The 27985-nt window shown below is 40.9% G+C and overlaps 1 protein-coding gene across 3 annotated transcripts in view; it reads left to right on the top strand.

The window, feature by feature from the left end:
* Positions 1-27985, top strand: part of TAOK3 (TAO kinase 3) — an 81363-nt gene that overhangs the window by 10718 nt on the left and 42660 nt on the right. For 2 of the 3 annotated variants that reach the window (XM_085326161.1, XM_085326163.1), the window contains exons 2-7: positions 15441-15541; positions 16788-16998; positions 22387-22458; positions 23811-23912; positions 24415-24460; positions 25397-25493. In XM_085326161.1, coding sequence (XP_085182287.1) covers positions 16879-16998; positions 22387-22458; positions 23811-23912; positions 24415-24460; positions 25397-25493 — 437 coding nt within the window. In that variant the 5' untranslated portion in view covers positions 15441-15541; positions 16788-16878. Of the gene's footprint in view, positions 1-15440; positions 15542-16729; positions 16999-22386; positions 22459-23810; positions 23913-24414; positions 24461-25396; positions 25494-27985 lie in introns of all 3 variants that reach the window. The other variant, XM_085326162.1, reaches the window with a different exon arrangement.

The raw sequence follows: 27985 nt of genomic DNA, 5'->3' as shown, positions 1-27985 counted from the left end.
AAACATTGCTGGAGTACACTGAAGTGACTGTACAAAGCAGAGCTGTAATATTTCACACAAATAACATTAACAGGAGCWGTAAAGGTGCCTTAAAACAGCTGTTTTCATTACTAGTCAGGTAATCAATGAGTTYGGATTCAGATGGTACATGCAAACGCAGTCTTTTTGATGTGAAGAACCTCTATGCTATGAAGTAAAGAACTTACTATGCTGTTAAACCAAGACAATATAAACAGTAAACATGCTGGATTACGGTGGGATTCTGACTGTTTCTTGCCGAGAAAAGTGAATGCCCAAAATAACTGTGGGACAGCAGTTAGGGTGTGCAGGTGCTGGCGGCAGAGGGACCTGGGGTCTCCTAATCTTGTGTCCGACTGTGAACGGTGCTGAACTCCATGTTCTCTGAGGCAGGATTGTTAGCCCATTGAGCGGGCAGAATAAAAACAGCCCATCTGTAAAGCAAATGGGTTTTGCTTTTCYTCTAATGCTAGTCCCAGGTTGTCTTACGACCTGACATAGAAATGCTCTCTTTTTCCTGCTATAATTTTCTGACCTTTTAGTTCTGCAGAGCCTTGGATTCAGTGTTACAAATATTTGAAAAGGTTGTGTTTCTATATTGTGTGTGAATCTATATTTTTATGTCCATCTACCTGAATTAGTTGTATTTTAAAGCTAAAACCTGTTATTTCTTGGTCTCATTTGTTCCCGCTAGCTCCTCTCTGAGTGGAAGAGGAAGGAGGGCCTTGTCTTAGGTTCTTTTGGCTATTTTGCTTAATGCATCATTGCTCCTTCTATCTGTCTCCTATGTAAACTAGCTTCATTTTCAGTTTGGCTTCATTCTCAGTTTATCTTCATGTAGATGTTCTCCCCTGCATCTAACACTTGTTTGTTTTCTACTTTATTTCCAGTAGGAATATAGATGGGGGTGCAGTATTTGGATAACAGTGAATCTCTGATCCCGCGTTGCTCTGATGGTACTRGTACTTCAGGCTTAGCTTTCTGTTTAGCCCTTCTGGCTGTCTCTGCACACCGAGCAATGTTTCTGTGGAGCTGTCTGACCCTCAGGTCTTTTTCCTGTGTGGTTACAGTCGATTTAGACTTTGGCAGGGTGTGAGCAGCTGAAAATACTGCTCCCAGTACATGTTTCCCCCAATCTTGTAACAAGTGCRTTTTGTCTGCCGTTGTTCTGCTTCCGACTCGTTGTAGTTACACCTCTGACTTGAGCTTCTCTTGCCGGTGCCCCGCCGTCCCTGAGCGCAGATGTGGAGGTGCTACCTTCTGCGCTCCCATCCCTTTTCTGGGTTTGTGCAGGTGTGTAATAACTAATATGCTTTAGGCATTTTCTGCAGAAATTGGGCCAGTACTTAATAATTTTCTGCCCTCCTCATGTAACATCTTTCTCCTGTGGGGCRTGTGAGTCTTTAGATCACGTGAGTCTTTAGTCTTTAGAGCTCACCTAGAGCTCTGACATGCTCTGGGTGACCCTGCTGAGCAGGGAGGTTGGACTAGATGATCTCCACAGGTCCCTTCCAACCTTACTGATTCTGTGATTCTGTGAATCTAGATGTTCCCATCGGCTAGTCCTGTGGCCAGAGAATTTAACGTAAGCTTTGTTAATAATTTCTTACCTGTATCCCTCGTGGCTTTTACAACCTTAGTTTGTCATTACTGGAAATGACAACAGACGCAAGTGCCTTCCATATTTTTGCTAARAGCTTCTCAGTTGTCTGGAAGCACTGCTTTGCTTGACTTCTCTGTTACGTTCATAGTTCGTGGCATAGCACATTGCACTGGCAACATGTCTTGTAAAATGCTCTGCATAGCATCTACTTCCCTGCTTCTCTAAGGGGACCCACCAGGTCTTGGGAGGCTGGTCCTGCTTTCTTTGTCTGTAGGAAGATTAGTCCCATATGGAGGAATTTAACCTTATTTCTTTTTTGTTTTCTGGAGGACACTGAGTATGTTTTGTTAACGAACAGATTTTTCTCCCTTGTGGTTTAGTGTTCTGCAATGTTAAGTCTTAGCGCTTTAAAACTCCGCTGGGAATATGCATGTGCCTAGGACACAGTAGTGAAATTAGTTGCCATAGTAATTTCAAGTGGAAAATTAAATTTAAGCATAGATTATTTAAAATGAGAGCCAGTGTCACAGTTACAACTGTATATTGATTCTTTGACTCACAAAATTAAAAAAAAAAAAAAAAAAGGCAAGTATACTGAAGGCTATGTGCCTGGCAGTTTGCATATACTATTTCAGGTGATTTCTTAAGTGACTGCATTTGCTGATCTCTCTTTAATTAGAACTGAAATTATGATTATCTAGCTCCTGGCTGACCTCCAGAGCGTTATCTGYTCAAAAGCTGAGTTAATTTTTTAACACTAGATTCTAGTGCCCAGTGAGGCATTTCTTCTGTATTAATTTAGAACTTTCTTTTGGTTAAAGCAGCTAAAGGCCAAAAATCTGCATTAAAGCAAAGGGCCTGTTTTGACCWGATAAATCCCAGGAAAATAAGGCTTAATACTGAAATCACAGACCTTGACTGATCCATTATCCAGTTAGTGAAAGAGTCTCCAAGTGCTGAATATTCTTATTTAACATGAATGAAGGCATAGTAGATTAAGATGTAATTTCAGTCTTAATTCTGATTTTTTTTAACCTTTTAAAGCAAAGCAATTGTTTCAATTCATCAATCTTTTATGGTTTTATCACTTCTTATGTTCAGTCAGTCACTGTGGGTTTTCTTTTTCTTCCTCAACAGTCTGCTCCGTGAGCTGGAKAATGCAAGGTGTCTCTGGCTTAAATACTGGCTTCGAGAGTTAGTCTGTGCCTGYTGTCTTACACAGTAGCGTATTGGCAGCAAAGCAATTATTTTCTTAGTTTACTAGTCAAAGTACATTGAATTAGCATGAGGTGGAAATGCTAACTAGTCACAGGAAAGTGTAGTTGTCTCCTGAAGGTGCAGCTGGAAGACTACTGGTTGCCTGCAGAGCATTTAGTACCACGCAAGAACCTACCTATAGAGAGAAAATAAACGTGTATACGCTTCAGGAGGAGATACTCCATTTGTGATAATTTGATAAATGGTGGCCTAAAGTTATCACTTTTCTTGGAAGTTGTAACAGAGCCAGGGCGGCTGAATCTGCAGCAGGGGATGCTCTTGATGGCTTCATCCAAGAGGTGTGTGGTGGCAGCGCTGGCCCGGGCAGTGCCCAGCTCTGGCCCTTCGTTCCTGTCTCCCCACTCACAGCACTGAGTGGTTTGCATGGATGGATGTGGGATGGGGCTGGGGGAACAAACCTGTCAGAAAATCAAGCATTTTTGTGTTGTTGGTCTGGACCAGCCTCTCGATGCAGATAGCGTGGAGCGGTACGAATGACTGTGCTGGCGTGATGGAAAGTGAGGGAGGATATTGCTGAAAGCAGTTTGTGAAATGCTAATAAAAGCCTCCTCTCTTGGGCTCCTCGATGATTTCTGTGCCTTGCTAAACAGAGGTGTACATAGGTCGTAGACACGGAGGGATATATATATTGCAGTTAAGTTGTATCCAGATTGGGCAAAGCTGCTTAAATAACTGCAGAGCTGTACTCTAGAATCCCAAATGTCACCATGGGGAGTGCAAGTACAGGCAATCTCCTTGGGCTATGCCAAAACTTCACCTCAAAACATTGGCATTGTAACCGAGGGCAGTGATGCTCGYCTGCTTGGCAGAAGGTTTAATATAATTTTGGGAACATGTGCACGTGTGCATGCACGTGAGACTTGTGCTAACGTAGCAAGAGGCAGCAGGTGGGGGTGAACGTGGTGTGAGCACACTCATTGCATAATGAAATTGCTTGCAGTGGAAACAGCCTTCTCTGGTGTCTTAAAGTCCCGAAAAAGAAGAGCTGAAGGGAGCGAAGGCAGCCTTCAGCGCCTGCCTCAATGTCTCTGTCCCCTTCTCCGTTCATCCAGTCACTATTACATTTTATTCCTCTCCCTTCTTTGACTACTGTGTGCAACACTTGGGTTTTTTGAAGGTGTTGTAAGACTTTCTAGGTGAATCATGCTGCTTACAGAGAGTTTACTTAATGTTTTCTCTCTTGAGCTACTGTGTACCAGACCATTAGGCACATCTCTTTCCTTTACTGATGTGCTGATGATTGTTTTTTAATGAGATTTTTTTGATCGTTGTATGTGACGTGGAAAGCCTGTCCTGAACCGCTTCAGCTGGAGAGAGGAATCCATCCTGCTCTCAGAATAAACAGCAGTAATAAAACAACTTTCTTTGCCTTCTGCATATCCCAAAGTGAAATTACCTTTATACCTTTTAGAGATCAATAAGCTCTGAGTGTCCACAATCTTCATTCTCCATAGTAACTGTAGTAATATTAATTTGGGGTGAGGTCGAGACAGCACTGTTTCAAAACTACATAYCTTACTAGCTTGTATTCTAATTGGTGCAGGAAGAGGCATTGAACTAGAATAAATTGCCTTGCTAGTTTTTTTCAGAGGAGCTGTTGGGAGAGGGGCTGGATGAAATGATATCCTTTTCAAGCTTTTATCTCTCTCTCTCTCTCTCTCTCTCTCTCTCTCTCTCTTTTTTTAATTTTAACTAGCTAAATTTGTGCATATGCATTTCCAAGTAGAATATATTTTTTTCTCTGTTGAATTGCATTCAGAAAAGAATGCTGGAAATGTCAGGAGCGAAGTAAATTTGAAATTGTGACCCTGACACTGTATACGTTCCTCCTAGGGTGCGACTGCTTGTTGTGGCAGAGATCTGTAAAGCATAATTGAGCTCTGGGATAACTGCTGCATTTGTGCTTTTCCCTAAGTGAACTTGCTGAGAGGATGGTGGAAGCTTCTGTGTGCCTATCTGTTCCTAAAATAGAAAAAGCAATGCGAAATCCCTGGAGATCCTCGAACAGTCATGGAACACAGTTGCCAAACAAAACCGAAGCAGCGGCGTGGAGGAGACCGGGCCGGTGCTGCGGCAGGGGTGCTGCACCCTGTGCGCCYGGGCAGAGAGGGTGGCCTTGGGGCAGGAAGCAGAGCGAGATGCCTGCTAAAATAGTTTCTTTTTCAGTTTATGTGTAGCAACACTCATTCCTGCACTGCTTAGCAGTGGGGTCCGAACCCAACAGGATACGAGCAAGCCGAGAGGCTTTGCCCAGTCCCAGGAGCTTAGTGTAGCGTTGGGCTGGGCCAACCCTTTCGGAGAGTATTTRAGGACGTGTTTGTGGGATGGAGGAATTAGCTCCGCAGCACTGACCCGGCTGTAGGGCTGCGTAGTGATGACTACCTCCGCTCGCGCTTGTAGGCTTGAGGAGCTGCAGTAATGAATACTCTGGAAAGGTTGCATACGCATATTAATTTGGTACACATATCTGCTTTTATTCAGATCTTTGGCCAGAAAAATAGCTTCTGATATCTATGGCAATGGCATGTGGTAGATGGATCAGTGAAAAATGCAGCTGGTGATCATTCAGAGTGGTGGTGGTGGTGCTGGGAGGGTGTTTTGTTTTTAAGCAACATGCTGCTTTAGAAACTGTGGATGTGGAGAGCTAGTCTTGGTTACTGTGTTCTTTGAGTGACATTGAACATGTTGCTCTGTTTCTCATTTTATTAGTTTCTGTATTATGTAGTGTGGACACACTTGTTTTCAGTAGCTCGGAGGGACAAAGTACATTACAGCTGTAGAGGGCTCCAGGTAACACCTCTGAGCTGAGAGCGGTGAATGTTTGTTTTCTTAAGCCTATAGCTCTATATTTTGGCACAGTAGTGCTGTTGTAGGGGCCACGTACTCAGTATTCGTTAAACTTCCGTGTCTGAATATAGAACTGCAAACTGGCCATTTCTCAGATTTGCATTTTTTCCCCCAACAAATACTATACCACTGCCTCCATCAGTCCTGTCCCTTGAATGGTATACAGTATTTCTGACTCCAGAAATGATTATTTGAGCAGAGATGGATTTACTTGAGGATTAGAGGAGTGCGTAGCCCTCTATGAGCCCCCTTCAATGAAGTCTCTATCCTGAGAAGAAACAGCAGGAATAACTGTCCTCCTTAGCATGGTCCTCCTTAGCATGGTCCGCCGAGGACCAGAGCATGGCAGGGCCTGGGATTTATCCTTAGGCACCTGGTAACTGTTGGTTTTGCTGAGGCTCTTTSTGAAACTAAATACCTACAGTTTTAAAGCAGGTTTTGTTGGTGTACTTTGTAGAGCTGGATGTTCTTGTGCAGAGAGACTGTTTGTGGATGACTTACTGTGTTATGACAGATGAAAATCTATTTGGATACTTTTATGGGTCCATGATAACTGTTAGGTGTAAATAATTACTATAATTATCATAAGGATGTTAAAAAGATCCTGTAGAAGAGTCCTCTTAAAAGCACATGTGATGGCCAAAATAATAAACCATCAGTTCTTTGCATGTGACAAACAGCAGCACGCTCTCTTTTTTATTTCCAGATTTCCAGCCATCAGGTGCTCTTTTCTTAGTCTGTATAGTGGGTAATATTCCCTTCCTGCTTACAGTCATTAGAAAATGGTGATATTTTGCAAGTTAGGCATCCATATTTTGCTTCTATGTGTATCTTTTATTAGTAGCTATAAAAAATGCATATACTAGAAAAGAATAAACTTAGGAAGCCAGTGGGTGAGTCATGTAATATTAATCTCTGACTCTGCGTTGGCTGGTACGTGCTAGATTAAACCTGGCCTCTTCTAGTAACATGTTTCCCCTGCATAACCGACTTTGGTGCATTTTTCCAAATGAACATTTTTGTGTTTAATTCCGCTTGTGGAGCGAACTTTGGAACACCTGAACGAAGCAGGGGTAGTCACTTGTAACGATGCGAGTGCAGAAACATTTCTTTTTGTATGTGTTAATGCTTGCAGCGGTGCCTGTAAATAGGTCAGGAAGAGAGCTGGATGTGGGAGAGCYGCTGAGCACGGACCGAGCTAAAGTGATAAACCGAAGTAGTGGAAAAGGCTGTTTCCTAAGGCGTTATCTCTGGCCGGCACCGAGAGAGGCCGGCGGGCAGGCAGGAAGGAGATCTGTAAGAGGAGAAGTGTGTGGCAGGGAGGGATTCTCGGGGCTAAGAAGAGGYGTGCGGATGCGGCGCGGAGCGTAGCCCGGCCGAGCCTAGCCGTCCTGGGGCTTCCTCCGCCGCTTCCTAGGCGAGCAGCGCCTTCCCAAAGCTGCCCGCTGCGGAGGACGGCCAGCGTGCGCTGCACTCTGCAGCACCCTCCCCGGTTAGAAAGGAACACGGGGCGGGGGGGGTTAATAGGAAGCTCATGATATAAATCCATGGAGGTTCCTGAAACCACGAAGAACATCCTTCACAGTTGCCTTCCCTAACCTCTGTCCCCTCAAATTGAACGGGGGAAAAAAAAATCCCTGTTTGGGTTTGTGGGTTGTTTTGCATATTCTGAGGGAGCCTATGAGACTCTGGCACTGCGGACAAGAGAGTCCCTTTTCTTCGGCCCGTGTGAGCCCAGTCCGCRTCTGTCTTCCTTCTTTACATTAAAGACCTACCAAATGATTACTTTTTGGCTAGTTTACAGTGGCATAGCTTCTAAAAATCAATATCTGAGATGTATTTTCTTGAGGGGGAAATTTTTTTTTAAGAAAGATTATCTTCCCCTAAGCCAGCTAATGTTATGATAAAGGATGCCTTCGCTAGTAGGTGATCTTGTTCACTGTCTTGCATTTGTACAAAGAAAACACTTTTGTCTCCAAATCATATCACAGCCTTTTCATATGTAAATATATGTATGTTTCCCCCGACTTAAAAAAATCCTGGGTAGCAAAACACAACTATTCAACAGCATCACTGCACACTAACCTGTTATTTAAACCTAACCATTCTCTTCAGTTTGTGACTTGCTTCTGTGGGACAAACCATAATGTCCTGCCATCTAATCTAGCAATGTGAAACTGAATTTTACAACCTCTTGAGCTTGTTAGTGTTCCAAGTCCCATGAAGTTATTTCCTATATTTCAGAAAAAAAAATGATCTTGAAATGCAGGTGGAGATTTGTTTGCAGCCTCATTAGGCATCTGTTATTTAATTGATCTTGGGGCATGTTGAGCCACCACAGTCGCTTCTGTGTCGGTTGGCTCAGTTGTACTGGTGGCGGTCGCAGCGCAAGGTCTATCCTGCCGGCTCTCRCGGTGCTGAGCATCGTTCTGGATGCTTCACAGCAGCTTCGGGCTTGCAGCAGTGGGTGGCAGAAGAGATTTATCCAGTTAATATTTTTTTTGTTGTTGTTTGATTATGTGTCAGTCAAAATACAAACTCTTTAAAAATATCTAAAAATAGCATTGAAATGTGAAATGCATAAAGCTCTTTGGAAGCCGTTGCATTAATATGTAGGAAACTCTTGAGTGTAAAGGCATCTCTTCAGACTTTCATAAACAAATTAGATGACTTATTTGYGCCTGTGAGTAGTGCACAGCCGAATAATCATGAATTTATAATTGTGTAGAGTTCACTGTGTTTTAAATGATGTTATAAASAGCTATGGAAGTATGATAATAAAGCTGCTTTTACCATTTAAATCTTTTTTTTCCCCTCAATTTCGTGATTCATATGTGAGGTTTAGAGATGCTTTGATGAGAAGATGAATCTTACATGAAACTTGCATTTCTCTGCATGATGCTGTTTGGGCTTTCAAACACTGGGATTTAAAATCTGATTCATGTATCTATCCTCCCTTGCAAATGTACTCTTGAATTATTTCAAGGGTGCCATGATGAAGCACTAATGAAATCTTGTTTAGAGCAAGAAGCCTATTTCTTTACTCTTTTTAACTACATGAAGTTTATGTCATTACTGAAAATTTWAAGCTTGTCAGATAAGCCTGCAAAAGCACAATAATGCACACTAGATTTTATAATGGTTAAAAAATGCTYTTGATCCCRAAAATGTTATACCGWTRGTTATCCTTAAGCAATATAAGGACATACCTATTTTCATTTTATTGTTTTAAAATTAACAAGAAAACTATTAGAAAGCATCACTTAGTGTCCCTTGCTGTCACACTGTGCTTTTTGCATTATACATTTATTGCGAGAAATGGAGGGGGATTTGCAGGAGTTTTTTGGTTTGTTTGTTTAACAAGCCTGGAGTTTTCGTTTGGATTTAGTCTTTTTTTTTTTCTTTAGTACGATAAGTTTTTTGAAAAGGTTTTTCAAATAATGTTCTTCATGATCTTGGGTGACTAGTTATACATGTTTAGCAAAGCAGAGAGACAATTAAGCRCTTGGCTGTTGCCTACAAGAGACAAGTACCTTGGTACTAAAAGACTTGATGCATTGCTCTGTCATATCTTTAATTTCAGTTCACTCTTAAAATGCTACCCCTGCRGACTAGATTTGGAAAGTACCTGGGTTTTGTTAACTTCTGACAATTTTCCTGATTAAGCTAATTGCCTGAGTTTTTAACCCATCCATAGTTTCCTCTCAATTTTGTCATTAAAACATTATGGCTTTTTGTTTTGTTTTTTAACAGCTGCAGAATTTTCACGGTAACACTATAAAACCTCTGTGCCAGGCAAGTCAAAACATACATCTTTTATAATTTGTTGAATTCTGAGCTGTGTGATATTAAGGAAGGGTTGCCTGGTGTWAATTGCTTTTGCTGTTGCAGATGTTCCTAGGTTCCTTGAAGAGAGAAATTTWWAAAAAWWTTTTTTTTGCTTTGTGATGGAGAATAGCAAAGGTATGCCACCTCTTACAGTAGTTYGGAGGCTACGTTGGGGGACATGTCTAAAAAGAAGCACGTGAATTTTGAGCTTCAATGCTGGCTGACATGACGTTTCCTTCTCCTTGTGCTGTTTGCTTCCCCTGAGCGTAGCAGATGACATGTCGAAGCAGAATCATTTACAGGGTGGAAGCAAAATACTAGTTGTGGGAAGCTCTTAGCTAGATAGTGCTGTTTTTGTTATGCATCAGGAAAGTTATTCGGGCATGTGGGATCCCTTATTATAGGTAATGCTTTAGAATCTACCTAGATGGTAGAATTTTTTAGGTACAGTGTTTACCAGAGACCTTTGAACTGTAATGAAATCTTTGTACTTCCTCCTTTTTGTAGGAGCCCTGTAGAAAAACTGCTTAAAAGATTTGAAATGATRGAACTTGATTTGGGAGTTTGAATTTTGCCAGCTGTTGATATACAACAAATACATACCAATTTTTRCTCTCAATTAAGAGATTTAACTTGTTAACTACAAATATGCCTGTATGCGTGTTGTCTCCTGCAAAAAATACATAGCTGCCAGCRAGAGAAGTGTAAAGAAAAAAGGCTGCTCTTGGCTCCTAGTTCTTTTGAGTGCTGATAAATTACRGTATGAGAAAAATAATTCCTGCAGGCTATTGAGTTTTTTGTGGTGGTCAATTTAAGACTTGGTAATTTCCCATAATMCTCCTCCTCCTCCTCTTCTTCCTATGACTGTAATCATGCCAGAGGGGTCTGCTGAAGGTCCTTGCTGCAGCAGGTCCTCCTGCTTTGAGCCTGTGCAGAGAGCATTAGGCACCGCGGAGACAAAGTACCTGCTTCTGCCGAGTGATACCCTGTTGATCTTAGAGCATGATCCAGAGGTAGGAGAACTAGTGAGGGAAAGCATGCTTAACCAACTGCAAAAACTCTGGACAAGATGGTTTTGTATGGCCCTACTAGTCATATGTAGCAATAAAGGGGAAAAAATGTTGCTCAATTTGTAACAAATGTGCAAAGGATGCAGCGTGCCTGCCTTGACCTCAGGGGGGGTCTGGTCTGGGACAGTGTTTGTCAGCTGCTTGGGAATTTATCTGAAAGCTAATTTTCTTAATGTTGTCTTCCAGATTTCTGGAGATTTCCTGGAGACTAGAACGAAGAAGCAGGACTGTGTGTGTCTGTCATTCTCAGAAAAAAGAAGTTTGATGTAAAGTTACTCCTCCTTTGCGTGGCTGCTGCTGTGCCGCCCTGTTTCCTGGAGTTTGTTTTTCCGTTTGGTGTGGAAAACTTTGTCTTGTTTTGGGAAGTACTGTGGTGTAGTTAGGAAYGAAAATTAAGTTTAAATATTACTGTACATATTTGAGTGGGGCCTGAGTGTTGTGAGACACCATTCAAAATGTGGGTTTTGCAAACTGTCAACTTGTGCTTACGTGGACGTGGAATTGTTTGAGTGTCATCACTGAGATCCTTGCGGGGCAGGAAACTCCGCTGCATATAGTGAATGTGCTGATGAGCTTAAGCAACTGGCCAGGCTGCAGGTTGTTTAGTGAGCTTTACAAAGAAAGAAGTAAATATCTTAACTGTTTTGATTAAGAGATGTCTTTGTAGAGCAAGGTGACAGCTATGGAATTTCTTGTGGGCACAAGGAAGATATCTTCGTGTACATGGATGTAGTTTTAGATATATGGAATATTTAGAAATATGGATAATTTGGGTCTACTTAAAAGCACTTCCAATTTATGTTTTGATGTTTCATTTGTGTTCAAGTCAAGGACTTGAATTGTGCACATCTTTAAACTGAAAAAACATGTTCGCTATGTTAACAAGACAGGCTATAGCATTATTCAGGTAGTCCGCAGGATGCGCCCCTGGCTCACAGAGAGCAGCACGCTGCTATCTGCTTTCTGCCCTGATTGTTGTAATAGTTTCTACCAGTCATTTCTCCTGTGAGTRCTATAATGAGGCCTCCTGTCATCTTCCACCAGCTACTGAAAGCAGCTGATAATTGTGCTATTTAGTATAGATGAGGAGTAGAGAATGCTAAAACCTTTATGGTAGAAGACCAGAACTACAGTAACTTCACCTAATAGTGCGAAGGTCGCTTTGGGTTGTATTCCTGAGTTTTTGTGTTTGAAGGGTAGGAGAGAAAGGGAGTAGTCCAGCAAATTGCTCTAAGCTGAACTCTTTTTATTGGTTTTAGAATAYTATCTTGCACTTGTACTTCTCAAACCATCCTTCCAGCATGTAACTCTTGTTTTGGGCCCTCGTGTGCCGGGCAGGCTGCAGGATTCCTGTACATCGGGTTGGCTGTGGTGTGTAGTTCCATTTCCCCCAAAGAGCAAAGTTTTAAAGTAAGTAGTGATTTTGCTTTCCTGTCTGTAACATTACTGTAGAACAGAGGCATTGCCCTGAAAACACGTCCAGTGTAATCATGGTTTCCCAATTGTAGCAAACTGAAGAGTCTTTGAAATAGGTAGGTCTTTTTGAACTGTGTTCCAAGTCGTAGTTAGTCTAGTTTACTRCTAGCTTTAACTCCTGTGAAAATCAGTGGTTTCTTATCTTCGCTGGAACTCTGCTGTATGGTGTCAAAGACTTCCTCTGTTCAGGACTTCTCCGCTCAAGAAAGTAGACTGGCATATGCAGACTTTTTTTATTCTGATATGAGAGCTTTGTCCACACAAGGATATATCTGGAATAGCTACAGACCTTTAAAATTCAGTCTTCACTCCAGAGCAGTTTTCTAATATAAAATAACAACAGTAAAATTTAGTTTATAAATCTCTTGTTGCTACATCAAGTCTTATGTGAGTCATTTTCCCGTTACCCACCAGGAAATTCTGGAAGAGATACGGTTKCTATTAAATATTTTCCCTAGGTGTTACACTAAGCTATTTTTAATGAACATTAGGACTAGGAAATCAGGACTAGRAAATCACTTAGAATTGTCTTCTCCCTGGGAGCCGTTGCAAAGAAAATGCAAAGCTCCTGAAGATGCTCACAATACATGCATTTGGGAACACTGGTTTACTCAAGCAGAGGTTTCGTGTAAGCGTATATATTTTTTAAAATCTTGAGGAATCACAGTGTTGCTATGTGTAAAAGGATGCAGAAAAAAACAGTTGCTTTTAAGTTATCCTGCGTTACTAGATAGTTTAAGGAAGATTGTTCCTGGATGTTACTTAAATTTTTAGAAAACCCAGCATCTTGATAATGCTGTGCTTCTTTTTATGCCAGTTTAACTGAGCACTGGCAGTTGCTCAGGTTTGGGGCCCTAATGATGCTCTAAAGTTTCCACAGCAACCGAACATTGTGAATATTTGTGTGCTTGACTTTCTCTAGCTTTCAGTAAACTGGTGTTTTAATGCTGAATGCCTGAATCTAGTAGAAGCAGCAGCCAAGGGGCAAACCCTATGGGGTGGGATACTGTTTTCCTGATGGCTTTCTTTTATTCCCCACTGAAGAATCCAGTGCAGGTGCTACCAGCATAGCAGGCATAATATATTTTGCCTTTTCTTTTAGGGAATTATCTTTTAAATGCTATTCTTAGTATTGTTTCTGCTGCTGAACTTTTGAGTTGGTCCAGTCTTTCTAGTCCCTTACAGTATTTTCAGAAACGTAGCACAAGCAGTTTGCCTTCTAAGGTTGATGTTTTTCCTAGTACCTGTTGATTGAGAGCTTTGATTTTTAGGTGCACAGTTTGAGGCCTCTCCAAAGGGCYTCGTCTAAACAAAATGCAGGTTGTACAAACTTCAAATACCTTTAGTTGCTTGTCACTTCTATAAGTTATGGCCAGTGTAGTTAATGCTATCATCATTTGAGGTATCTTGAACATGCACAATCTCAAATACTGTTTTATGTGTGCTTTTTGGATGATGTACGTGCTGCTTAGAGTAGGTTGTTTTTTCCGTATTTAGTAGTTTGATAACTGAAACAGCTCTCTCAAACTGACCCTACCTTGAAGTTGAATTACTTCTTCTGATGGCATTGAACTACCATAATCCTCTGAAGGACCAAGCCAGCYGTCATTTAAACCATCTTCATTTCAGTCTTTCCTGGTATAAAAGAGAGATTTTAATATTAGGAATTTGTGACTGCCAGTTTACTACAAAAGTCCTACGGAGTGGTTTGCATCGTTTCTGTTTTGTGCTGTCCCGTGCCTGAACCGGTATCTGTGGTCGTGTGGAAGGTTCTCAGTGCTTGTGCCACAAAGCACTGCGGTACTCCAGCATGATACGGAACAATAACTTGATAATGTTAAGCAAGTGAGACTGAAGTTACTTGTGATATATTTTACCTCCCAAGGTTTTCTGATAGTCATTACTGGAAAATAGTAACCCTACTGAGGAGATTTGTATGTTGTACATCCTTATGCTTATATCTGGAGAACAACATTGTTACCTAGACTTATCTTCAAATATTGGCACTTACTTTCCCATCTTAAATGCCAGTTTATCCTTGAATGTTAGGGTGTGCACAGATTTTGGTTATGGCAGAGAAGTTCATTTGACTAGAGGTGAATAAATGATTTTTCTCTCCCCATTCTGTGTTTATTGTTCTAAAGCCAGATAGACTTTTCACCTGGCTGAAGGATGCCAGACCTGAAATACTACATTCTTTGCCCATGTCTGGAGGCATGTAGTAAATATAGCACCTTTGGGTGAGGTCAATCAGCTGAGAGTGAATAATCGTGTAATTCGTCTGGGTTTTTATCATTAGTTTATTCCTGAGATTCTTTGTTTTGTTTTCAACTAAAACATTGCTGATTTCAGCTGAAACATTACAGATCCCTTTTTTTGGAGGTTCTCAAGTAACTTTTTAACAGCTCAATTTTATTGCTGATTGTTGAAGATTGTAGACAAAAAATATCTTTTGAGGGTAATGTTAGTAACCAACAAGAAGATTTCTGTTCATAGTTTTTTTTTGTTTGTTTTTTTTCATAAAAAACGAGAAGGCAGGTTAGCTTGTTTCATCATTAATTCTGGAGTACACRTCAAAGGTTTTGGCAATGCAGCTTTTGCAGTATGCTATACTTGTGAAGCATTTCTCCTGTGGACATGGCTCTTTTGGTAACCTTTTGCATGATGGCAAGTTAATTTTGAGCTGTAAATATGTTTCTCTGTATTAAAAGATGGGTATTTAGAGGGTGGTGTTATGCTGGAGGGCACGGATGACTGCAGCCAACTACATCCTTAACTGTGAGCAATCTAGGCTTGATTTCAGCTGATAGGTCTAGCTGGATGTCCTCCTCCTTTTTTAAATTGTTCCTTCTCTCCTCKGTGGAATCCAACAATATTTGACTTATCCATGTCTAGGACTTTCTTTGCAGTCTTTGAAGTCATCAGGCACAACATACTGAGTTAAGTAATAGATTTGGCTTTGCAGGCTTTGTCCTTGTAGGCAGTCTGAAAGTGTGGTCTGCCTGCGAGACCAAACTTCCATAGGTAGCACTCACCCCACCCATGTGAGCCTGAGAGCCTGCATAGAAGTCAAAGAAGTTAAGAGTTTAACCTCTTTTCCTGGTTTCCTGTCTTATGTATCACATGCCTGAGGGTTATAGAACACAGGAAGTGAGTGTCTTCACCTAAGGAGAGATTATCAGCCTTTATAGTCCATATTCCTTTTAACTACACTTTCAAGTGATCCCTTGATAGTCAGTATACTTTTAAAAAATGTAGTATTTTCATGTACAGGTATTAGAAACATATTTTTAAATGYTGGCACTTGTTTTCCTTTGCAGAATAACGGCGTGCATAGAAGTTGGGGAGACAACAGAGCCCGCGACAATGCTGCTGAAAGGAGTCTGAGCCACAGAGCATGCTTTGTGCCACAGTTACCCAGGTAGRCTTCAGCAGAGTGGGCTACGCTCCWCTAACGGACWAGGATTTGTTGTGTGTGTTGCTCTGTTAYTTGTAATTTTGAGCCAAGGAGCCTGTCTCTGTCTCAGACTTTGGTCTACTTTCATCGCTGTTATGCTCTACTTTCATCGCTGTTCTATCTGGACGGCACTAACAGCCTGAAACCTGCTGAAGTCTTTAATGTGCATTCTAGTTTTAATTTTATCCGATTGTTATATTTCAGTCAGTCCTTTTTCAAATGTTGCACATGATTTATAACACAGATTTATATCATGAGCTGCACAATTTCATACACGTTTTCAGAAGTCTTTTTCTTCTCTTATGCATGGAAGAGCTATGGTATCTATAAGATGCCCAGCTATATATCTGGAARTATAATTCTGAGAATTCCTCAGACCGTTGTTAGAACCTGCTCTAGCTGACTCGCCTGCAAATAGTCTGTTGGGCTTCAGGAGGCAAAAGCAACTGGATAGATGCATCCATGATTCCTTTGTACACTAGTGACTGATTTTTCAGGTTGTCTTGGTGGGAAAGATGAAATTGTCTGGTGGTRTATTTCATAAAAAAAACTTTGGGGATGAATCTTTTTAATCTTCATTTAAGTGCATCTTAGTTTTGCCCCGCCTAATTATAGGTCTGTACTAAAGAAAGATGTAAAGGAAACAAAGATCTGCCCTATAGAATGGAGTCTGGGATTTTTCAAAAGCAGTTCTGTCACCTGGGAGTCATCGGAACCCAATAGCACTAGTTGCTATACAGCACTTTTWAAAAAAAATCTGCTTTAATTGTGAAGTAGTTCTGTGGAATAGAAACTTACTTTTCTATTAGCACCAAGTGGCAAGAGAGCCCAGAAATAAAGCAAACAAATAGTTGGAAAAAAAAAAGTAGAAGGAAAATCGGTGACAGTCTAAAAATTGACATATAAGAGGGCCAGCATTTAGAATAACAAATCACAGGATGTTTTGCATAGCAACGGGACTTTTGTCTTTAAGTGGACTTCAGTGCAACTGCAGCACTTGCTTCCTGTATGAGATAAAGGGCTGCTGTACTCTATGAATGCATTTTAATCTCTATATCTAAATTAGACTAATAATTAAAAGAAATTAGCTGACGGAAAGAATAGTGAAGTCTATTGCTTCTGAAAGTATTTCCTCTTATTTTGCTGTCAAAGCAGCAAGAACAAGAACACGTGTAAAGGAAAAAGGAATAAAGATGAACTTTTTCACCAGGTGCTGAATGCTGTCCACAAACTACTTTGTYGATGAAGGAAGAAATTGATTGGGAATCGAAAGCGCGAACTAGTTCATAATACTGTTCAACATGCGCAAAGGGGTGCCAAAGGACCCAGAAATAGCTGACCTGTTCTACAAAGATGATCCTGAAGAAATATTTGTGGGTTTACATGAAATTGGACATGGAAGTTTTGGAGCMGTTTACTTTGTGAGTATAGTTCTTCACTTCCTTTTTGGAAAACCAARCCATTTTCAATGATATTTTATAAATTTTCAGCATTTGTAGAAGGGAATGTCCTTGTAGGCTAGTGCTTTGGATGTCTTAACATATCTGAAAAACAAGTGAGTCCAGAACACTCTTGAGCTCATTAATGTTACAACGTGTGTATACWGTAGCAGCTGATACTACAGTCTGAATAGTGCATGCAACCACTGAGATTAAGTATGTGGTAACTTACGCTGTCCAATGCTGAAAGTTGAATTTAAGCAGCTGGAAATTAATTTGTCAAACTGGAATTTCAAGATACTTTGTGCTCATATACTTATAAATTGTTGCAGATTAGTAGATCCAGTGAATTTATGATATAAAATGCACTAGATGTTAAAAGCCAATTTTGTTTCAAACTAAAAGCCAATGTTTCAAACTTAAGCCTTGCTTCCTGTTACATGAAGCACTTAACACACAGTAAATTGCTTTTTGGAGTCACCACACGTGCTGTGCGTAAGGCACAGACAGGAATTCAGCTGTTGTGCAGTTCGGGCTGCACAGCAGCCCAGCCCTCGGAAAGCCTCTACTTCTGCCCTGTGTTGCGCTGTTAATGCCAGAACCTTGCTCTGCCACATGTGGGATGTGGGATGTTGTGTATCTACGGTTCATTTTCCCTCTTTCTAAAAAAAAAAAAAAAAAAAAAAAAAAAAAAAAACTTCTGTGGCCTCTCTTGCATCTTGATCCCAGTGCACCTTGGAGTGAAGCAGGGGACACGAGTAAGATCTTGGTCATCGCAAGATTTCTGGGCATGCTGACATGCTTGGCAGCAAGAACAGAGAGTACGTCAGAAACCGTAAAGGATCAGGGCTGCCGAAGGGACAGGGTCCCCCCTCCATCTCTGGTCTTTATATGTGATAGTATTTCTAGAGACTGTCTCTTTTGCAAAGAAGCCAGTTAGGGACCTTTCTCCATCAGAAAATTGAAGAGAGGAATATTCACCTGAGGCTTCCTTACTGAAGCGTCTGAGGCAAATAATTGCCAGTTTGGCTAATGAGACAGACTCATTCTTTCTTTCTTTTTTTTTCTTTTTTTTTCTTTTTTTCTTTTTTTCTTTTTTTTCCTGAGGTGCATCAGGTTTCAGGGTGGTCTGAAGCATGTGTATGGATTTCAAAGTAAATGTCAATTTTGAAAGAGGAAATTAGTTTTCTCACTGTGTGAGAGCAGCCCCTCCACTGTGCTTAAGCCCAGTGTTCTGAGGGAAATATCAAAAGCAAGATTTAAAAAAATAAACATGATGATAAATTTAAATATGAAGCCTATAAGATAAATATCCTCCAGTTAAACCCTGGGGCCACTGACAAAACCTGCGACAGCTACGGAAAGAGCGTAGATCCCCACTGAGAAAAGACAAGCAGCTGTGGCAGTGAGAGGTGTYGTGTCTCAGACTCTGATACGACGCAGCCATCCAGAAAATGCGAACTACCCAGTTAAAACCAGTAAAGGAGTAGGGGGTTGCAGTTCTCAGAACTGGTAGGTGATTTTGGTTGTCTCCATAGGATGTGGTTTTCCTCCTTTTTGCGAGTCACCGGCCATGTGTTGGGAGGATGACTCTTGGCTTAGCACCTTGCTCTTCTCTTTCTTAACCCCCTCCCAAGGACACCGTCCCCTTTGACGTCTTCTGAGCCGGGTCCGCGAGCGGCCGGGGTCCCACGTAGGAACTCGCCCACGTGTTAACGATCGACGTAGAGTTTTCCTTTGTGGTTATTGGTTTTGGTGTGGGGTTTCTGGGGTTTTGTTTTGTTTGGGGTTTTGGGGGGGGAGTTTTTTTTTGTTTGTTTGAAAAGTGGTTGCGTAGAGCTTCGTGTGCTTGAGCGCCRTTGATTAGCTGCACTTTTGCTACCTCTGTTGGACCTTTTTATTTAAATTGGTGCTGCCACCACCGCCAACAGCAAATACGTTGATCTGCATCTTGTCACAGTTGTGGTGAGTTAATATGACTGTTCTAGTATAAACCTCAATTCAAGCTTATTTCTGCAAGCTACTTTGTTTGCATGTTGTCCAGGCATGGCAAGATAAAGAATTTCAAATTTCTTTTCTTGACTGAAAGAAATGATGCTTGGTGTATCAGGAGGCTGAGAAATTCGTTATTTGTTACAAGGTTTTAAAATTAAATGCTGACTAGATAAGTTTTGTACTTGATTTCAAAAGCATAGCTTCATCAGAAACAATAACCTAGTTAGGTCTATGCTGCGTATGGAAGAGGGATAAAGCAAATGAGAATGGTGTAAATAAAGGCGGTTTTGCAAGCAAAATGTGCTTATCTTCTGCCAAGCTTTTCACTAAAGATTTGCAAGTGTGGCCAAAACCACTTAAGTGTATTGAAGTTTCTGTCAAGTGTGCTTGTACAGCCCTTTAATTTACTTCAGCCAGGGGAATCCCAAGTGCTTGGTGAAGCAAGAACTTCCTCCACAACTGTGGAAGCCCATGGCAGAGGCAAGAGGACTTCATATGTTCCTGTAAAGACATTTGGAGTTACTGTGACAGACAGAAATACTTGGATATTTGTTTAGGACACCAGCATTAACTCTTCTGTAGGAGTGAAATACTCTTGATCTTTTATGTGCTGAATCAGAGTGGTGCGCGGTTAGGAAGGGTTTTGTCTTCTCCCGAAGCTATTTGTCCTCAGTTTTCTGTAATTCTGTTGATGAAGAATGTGCACTGTGAGGAGCAGAGCGCAATTTTCATCTTGCATGGTGTCAGGCTCTTGCCTAACTGGATTAATATTAACTTCTGTTAAAAGGTCAGTGGTTCACTTTTCTGGTTCACCAGTGCTGTTTTCTTTGAAGTYACTATATGCATCATGAAATATCTTCAATTGATACTTATTGCTCAAAAGTATAGTGCCCATCCTCTTGAACAATCAAAATACAGGATTTACTACATGTAACTTCTGTTGTAGTCTAAGTTTCAACTATCACTAACCTTTGTTCTGAAAATAGCCACTGCTTGGAGGTACTGAGATTTCAAAACTCTTAAAACTAAAATATTCATGTTGTCTGTTCTAGACGGACAGAAATGAAGACAGTGCCAGTCCAGGCAAGTAGATCTTTTTCTAAAACAGAGTTCTTGGCCTCTGCCATACAGACTTGAGAAGAGTAGTGTTCTACTGACTGGGTAATATCTGTTGTACACCTGGTGGCTGTGACAAAGCAATCTATAGATGCTGCATGAYGGATTACCCCTTGGTAATGCATAGCTAATCCGTCATGCAGCATCTATAGATTGCTCATTTCTTCCTTTTGAAATAACATCGATCAGGGTGCTTTTTTTCTAGGTTCCATTCCYCCAAGATACCAAGCATAGTCTCTTGGCCTAACTACCTGTCTGCAGGGGTAAATTTGCAGCTTGAAGCTCAGCTCTCCAATGAAGAAATCAAAATAAAAAGAGCAAGGTATTCCATTTCAAAGACAGAAAAGAAGGCTAGCAATGTGAAATGAGACCCGGAGGTTTGCTGTGGGTGAAGACTTGTGCAAGACATTGCTACTCTGCTCATTTCTCCAAGAAGAAAGGTTTTTAAGATAGCAGTACTTTCCATGTAAGAATTAGATGAACAGACTGGAGGCAGCTTTGCATTTTTTCCTTGCTGATGCCCTGGGCTCAAAGCAAATCCATCAGCCTATTTGAATTGTATGAACTGGGATCAGCTCTCTAAAGTACTTCTTTGAAGCTATGCGTTTTTGCATTAAAATAGATGATGTTTGGGGTCTGGCAATTTTTGTGGAAAATGTAAATGTCCTGAGATTTTTATGGGCTGCCTTTAAACTTATCTCCACAATGCTTGTTTGGATAAGATGGTTTGCATGTATATGAATAGCATGGCTTCATAATTTGACATCTATTCAGCTGCTGACAGTCAAGAGAACAACTATGTGCAGATTGCCTACATTAGGTGACCCAATTTCGTAAGTGAAGTGGATTACACTTATTCCGTTTGCTATTTCAAAGCCATTCCTGAAGCTTTTATCCCTTTGTAGTAGCACAGGAAAACTAAAATAAATTGCTATATAATTCTAGCTACAGTATCTGGGAGGAGGTCCCTCCCTTACCAACAGGAGGTTGTCTTGAGCTGTAGCAAAGTCACAAAAGCCCACCCTGCTTGCGTGATGTGAAAAGAGATCAATCAGCCTTTGAAGARTAAACACGTGAAGAAAGTCTGATATTGAATACAAGTGGACGAAAGCAGCCCRTGACACATCTATCTCATCTTACTCTGTTTTGGAACCAATACTAGATGTAATGCAATTAAAATCTTGATGCAGTCTTTGCCATAACATTGGAAGTGCACCAGTGAAGGAGTTTGATAATCGTTTTGAGAGAAGGGAAGAATGCTCAACAAGGCAAAAATGCCTTCACTGTCGTACTGGAGCCCATGCACATGTAGCTGGTTAGCCACTGCTCAGTGCAGTGTTTTAAGTGCATTAAGGCAGATTAGTAAGCCCACTGGAATTTTTAGAAAATCAAWTTTTCGTATGATAAAGATGGTGAAAGGTCCACAATTTTAGATGAAACTTGTTTGTCTTTTAGTGTCCTAGAGTCATTGCCCAAAGGACAAAGCTGTTATTATTTAGGCAATACGCATTTTGTTTTGCCAGGTTGTTGTGTAGTCCTTTACGATGCTCAAGATAAATTCTTTGTTGTAGCTGTGTCAGTAACTTACATTTATTTTGGTTTGTTGGGTCAAACAGAACGTGCACTGATTGGGTTTTTTGGTGCATACAGAATTATTTTTTCGCCTTGCTATGCACAGAACTCAGAAAAGGGGGTGTTGTTTTAAAATGAAAGAATTTACAGTGGGAGGAAGGTTGCTGTTTTTTAAATGGAGATAAATTCCAAAATGAAGTGCCATCTTGAAATTGAAAATGGAAATAGTTGTTGGAGAATATCAGTGCCTTATGGGAAAAATTAGAGATTTTTTCATACATCTCTTCATGTGTTTCCTCAGCAAATATTTTTCCAAAGGTTTATCTAAAACTGCTTTTCCTGCAATTCCAACAATACTATTTTGCATGCTCACAAGGTGCGTTTTCAGACCTTGGTTTGTGTATCAGCGGAGAGGTAGCAAGCAAAGGAGTGTAAGGGCTGGTGGAGGGTCAGTGGATGTGGACAGATGGATAAAGTTAAGAAAAAAGGTGATCGTGATCGTCTGGTAAATCTTATAATGAAGAAATTGTCTCTGCAGCACAGGAGTTTGTTCCAATGGGTTTGACACAGGAGGAGAGATCTATGTTTGCCAAAGGCACAGTTAACTCCGCAGGGAGGGAAAACCTTCCCCCCCCCCCCCCGCCTTTTTTCCCCCCCTCCAAATTTCTTTTTTTTTCTCTTTTCCAGGCTACAAATTCCCACACTAATGAAGTGGTGGCAGTCAAGAAAATGTCCTACAGTGGGAAGCAAACGAACGAGGTAAGATGAACAAAGCTAGTAGTGCACGCAGAAGCTGATGCAGCCACAATGTAAATGTAAATGAAATTAGCTGGATATTTTATTTGATGCTAGCAAGCCAACTTTTTAATGCTGTAGTTGTTACTGACTTCCATAGGAAGCATGAAGAGTTATAGATGGAAGATGAGTTGATGCAAATTCTGACAAAAGGTTCAATTTAAGGCAGTGAATGGTTAGTCAGAATGCTTCTAGGGTCGCTATTTCAGTAATGTGTGCTCTCAGAGCRCACTGGCTGTTGCATCCATAAGCACCACTCTTTGAGGAGTCARCTCATTTCAATTAGTAAGTGGACCTGCAATGGAGAACATGATTGTGTATTAGTAGCAAAGAAGGATAGTTTGGTTCATTTTTCCTTGATTCATTTTTCCTTGCTTACCTGTTGGTCTCCCACATAAGCTGTCGGTAGCTGTTGCAGTGATCTTCCAATTGTCTGTGCCCTTGTGTTTTATTACAGTAGGGAGCAAACACCTAGCTGCTATCATCTGTTTCAACACAAGTTATCTGCTTTGGAGTAGATGGGATTGTTACTAAGTTTGAGACCGCTAGATAGTTCATTATACAAAATAGCTGTGCTTTAAGTAAAATGTAAGCAAAGTGATAGAAGCATGTTTGGAAGCCCTTGAGCTAGCTATTTCTTTGGGGTCTTAGTGCAATAGAGATCTAGGCAAGCGCAGCCCAGTTGGGCTTTGGAAAGTGTTTCAAAGGCAAGGTGATACCTGTGATTCTGCAGTACTGAGAGAAAAYAATAAAAATAAACCAAGAACTGTTTATATTTGGGAATGGGTAAGTATACTTGGCTATTACTGTCTAGCTGCTGAATAACAGCATGGTTTATTTTGACAAATTAATTAAAATTCATGGCTTTTGGATCAACTTTCTCTTCGTGACTGGCATTACTTAAATATACGTAATCTCAAAAGTAATGTTAAGAGGAGGCCCTGTGTCTGGAGCTCTTTTTGTTTCCATGAGGTTAACGGCTTTGACCTGGGGAAGAAGCTAACCTGAATGAGCAAATGATTGAGAAAAGCCTGATCCCACTTYCTAATGTCATAACCCTTAGTTCTTCTGATACAGTTGGAATAGCTTTCCATGATCAGGATATCACTGGGAGGAAAAATCAGTCCTGCAGCTAAGATGTGTTTGCGCTTTTGATGTGGAAACTGAAAAAGGATTGAACATACTACTCATGTTTTGTCTTCCCGTTGCAAAACTGCCTTAAGGTTGCTTTTTCAGAATGTACTACGRCGTGGGGTGTATGGGAGCATGAAAGGGCTAAACTGATAAACGATTCATATCCTCTGCTTTTTTAATAGAAATGGCAGGATATCATCAAAGAAGTCAAGTTTCTACAACAGCTGAAGCACCCCAACACCATAGAGTATAAGGGCTGTTACCTGAAAGAGCATACYGCATGGGTGAGTGAGAGTGGCCTGGCATTTAGAGGTCTTTCTGAGCACAGAACTTATTGTAGAACAACCAAATATTCAATATATACACAATGTCTTAACATGCAGCAGCATTCATTTCGTGCTGCTTGTAGTCCCTTTCATCTGAAGACTTTTCCAAGTAATTTAATGGGAATGGAAATTTGGGACATTGGAGCAAATCCCTACATCTCTGAGGCAGGCCTCTGCTTTCGTGCAGATTAAGCAAAGCTTCTGGCCTTATTGTTGAACATCCTTTACAGCACCTCCCCACAACCTTCCCAGGGCCTCAACTTTCTTTGCAGAATGTAGGATGTCATGATATTGCTGGAATTCATAGGAGCACTTTTTTAAATTCATCATTTATTGTATTTCTTGCAAATTTAAGTTTTATTTGCCTTTACAGTTTCTCAGCCATCCAAATAATAATTATTTGTGCGAGAATATCTGCAGTGTCTACCTTACTATTTAAAAGCATGTTTTTTTCTTGCAGTTGGTTATGGAGTACTGTTTAGGTTCAGCTTCTGATTTGCTAGAGGGTAAGTTTTATATAGTATTTGATTGTCTCTTTGCTAGTGCCCCCTTTGGAGTATGGTGGGAGGCTGTTTTCTCTTAGAAACTAGTATTTTGCAAGCGGTAGGGGCAGTCTGTCTATACCTCCTCATTCTGTACTTAGGATGCCTGTGTTTGTGGTATGAAGGGTAGGCTGTAACTATCACAGGAGACCAGTGCTGCATATAGTAGGCAGGCTCGTTTTTATGTCATAAAATGAAAGTATAAATATATACAGCTGTAATCTTGTAGTTTGCACCTCCTTGATGTCTGAAGCAGACTGCCTGTTATCTGGATATCCATAATGAGAACTCCTGAAGACCATTCTTGCCTTTGCCTTGCAGTTTGTAGGTATAATTACAGATGGTTTTACAGAGCAGGYGACTTGTGTGACCTCAAATCTAAAACCACAGGGCCTGTAGAGGAATAGGGAGACTAAGCTATAATTTGCTAAAACTAATATTACTTGTAGCCTGTATCTTTTGTATCGAAGATGCATCAGCCAGAGGCACATGCTGGTTGTATTTAGGGATCTGTGGAATGTGCTTTGAGGCATCTCTTTTGTAGCTAGTATTTTTTGGGGGAAATGTTCCTTGCTGAGGGCCAAACAAGTCTCTCTGAATATATTTGCCAAGCTCTGCTCAGACGTATCTCTTGATGTTAAAAGTAACYGTTGGCCTTAACGGTAATATGGGGGGGGAGAAGAGCAGTTGTAGGCAATGTGAAATGTGTGGCCAAACTCTAAGCCGCCAATGGCCACCAGGCCGTAAGCAGTTAGGATGCAGGAGACGGCATTCACGTCATGGCTTGCAAAGCCGGTGGGGTTCCCCCTCCTTAAAACAAATAAATAAAGAACATGCTCAGAAAGAGAATCCGCTTACCCTGTCTTGGCTTTTCTTGAATTTTTTTTTTCCCCCCCTCAGTTCACAAGAAACCACTTCAGGAAGTGGAGATTGCTGCCATTACTCACGGTGCCTTGCAGGGGCTGGCCTACCTGCACTCTCACGCTAAGATACATAGGTAAGGCTAGCGTGCAGCGCGCCTGCGCTTCCCCGCACCTCCCGCGCTCCGGAGTCTTCAGTATCGCTTCACTGTGCGCGAGCAGCTCCGATAAAGGCTCTTCTACCAAAATTTCCTCCAGTGTACTTGGCAACACGCCGTTTTAATGCCAGGGTAGATTTTATAAATAAAAGCTGCTGGCTGTTAGGGGACACATTCATTTTGCTGAAATAACTTAGTGCAGGGACAGGCCAGTGCTGAGAGCTCTTCTGTGTTGGCAGTTTTTCTCYTTGGATGCCAGTAGTGAAGAATACACTTGAATGTTGGCAGTAAACACTAACAAGAAGATACATACCCTAAAACTACCAAGTGGAGTGGTAGAGCTAGATTATTTTTAAGACTAGAAACTTAAATTTTATTTATTTATTTATTTACATACAAGCAAAACATTATACTTCAGCAATCAGCTGATGAAAGCATAAGGCAAGGGGAATCCTTCACCTAGCAATTTTGATTTTGATTTGCTCGTCAGTAACGTTGTGTGTTCTAATTTTATCAATAGTCCCCCAAAATAAGACGAAAATATATTTTTATGTCACRGACTTGCTGTAAAGAGTGGGCGGTAGATTAGTATAATGTAAGTGAGGACTCATCAGAATGAGGCCATGTGAGACTAATTTATAGGGCTGAAAGCTTCTTTGTAGTCTAGTGATAAGCTTTAGACAGAAAATTGGTCTATTTGAGGCTGAGACAGTGAGGTGTTTTTTTTTTTTTTTTTCAGATACGGGAATTATTTGTCACTTGTTTTAAAATCACTTAGGGCATTTCTGCATAAGGATATTAAAGAACATTCAAGTAAAATATTAATTTAAACCAGAATGCCAATTTATGAAATAAAATCAGAATGATTTGGGATCAACCCTTTGTATATTTGCTCTTATCTGAGCATAAAAATACTGTTTATGAAATAAATATTTACACTTTCCAAGTTCAATATATTTCTATTTATAGTAAGTGACTCCTTGTGTGGACACAATCGAGTATCAGTTTTTCTTGATAAGGCTTAGGGGGTTTCGACATGGTGCAATTTGATGCGTTGTAAATTCAGCAGCCTCACGGAGGGAGTACTGGCTGCCCTGTGTCAGCTCTCCTTTAATCTCTTCGTGCTGCTTACAGAGAACAGAGCCCATTCTTTCTTTCAAATTGGAAAGTTAGTTAATTGTTGCAGCATGCTAAGAATAACGATAAAGAAAGTTAGTGACAGGTAAGTAGCACCCAGACCTTTCATATCTAACTGATTTTCTTCCTTGGGATATTCTGCCTTTTAGCTTCTCAGGTGGGAAGGCAAATGCTCTCTCTCAGAAGAACTGTCAAGCAAATTCTGATTTTCTGATAGGTGCCACATGTTAAATAGGAGAGACGAAGGATTGCTGTTTCTTAGCTTAGCTGTCTAGTAGCGGTGAGCGCTGGGCTGCTGTGTCCAGCTGCAGGGGAACTGTGTACCAGGAGGAAAACATCGTGCTTCCCTTCTGTATGGCAAGTTCCACTAGCTCTGTGGAATGTAAAGCAAATGAATGAGGGGAAAGAAAAAAAAGGGGGRAAAAAAGGAAGGGAAAAAAAAAAAGGACTAAAGCTGGCAGCTGGGATGGTTTTGGTTTCCCTGCCCTGCAGCGAAGAAAGCAAAATGAGTGTGACCTAGAATGGAGGGACACCTTGTGGAGATGCAGGGAAGAAAGCAAGTCTACTCTTGCATCCTGAGCTCCCCTCTTCTGCTATTAGCAGTTAGTTGACTTGCTTACTAGTGTCTCTACATACGATGGCAAAGGATGAGATTATTTTCTGTTAAATTGCAGGTACTAGGTAAACTTAAGTTAGCAAATTTGCTTAGAGCTAAGGTTTTTGCAGGTATGTGTGTGATCAGTTCAATGTCCGCAGTGCCTGAGGCAATGYCTCTTGGTTTTCTTGTGGTGCGGTTTTAGATGCAGGAGTGTGTGCTGAACTATTTATTGTTGGTATAATGTGAGGATAGCACTGCAGATGAGTGCGAAGAGTACAACTTATATTCTTGAGGGGTTCATTCTTGCACTTACAGGACRTCTTCTAGTACTTGTCTTCCTGCAGAAGTGACAGATGTGTGAACCAAAACCATCAAGCTGCATCAGGGTTTGTTTCTGAGTTGTGCCTGTGTGCAAAAAATTCTCTAGAAAGTTACTGTAATGTTAGTTTTGAAGCAGTAGTGTCCTGGGAATGGAGGGATATAGGCTCTGACTCCAGCACTGCTGATGAAATATTTTAAGTTGATTCCTGTCTCTGTGGCTCTGGTTGTCCCAGCTTTGCCTGTTCTCTGTGCTGCCCTTTGAAGGGAAGGGTGCTTCACCAGTGCTTGCACGATACACTAAATTTATAGATTCTTTCAGTTTGCTTGGTTCTAGATAAGTATTTGATGCACAAATTGTTATGCTTCAGCTGCTGTACGATAGTTCAGTGCAGCAAATACAAGATAGCTTTCTCTC

Source organism: Rhea americana, unplaced genomic scaffold, assembly GCF_003343005.1.
Source record: "Rhea americana isolate MKP2758 unplaced genomic scaffold, rheAme1 scaffold_128, whole genome shotgun sequence".
Classification (NCBI taxonomy): domain Eukaryota; kingdom Metazoa; phylum Chordata; class Aves; order Rheiformes; family Rheidae; genus Rhea; species Rhea americana.
Note: the sequence above shows the minus strand (reverse complement) of the source record. Positions and strands in the feature narration are given on the sequence as shown.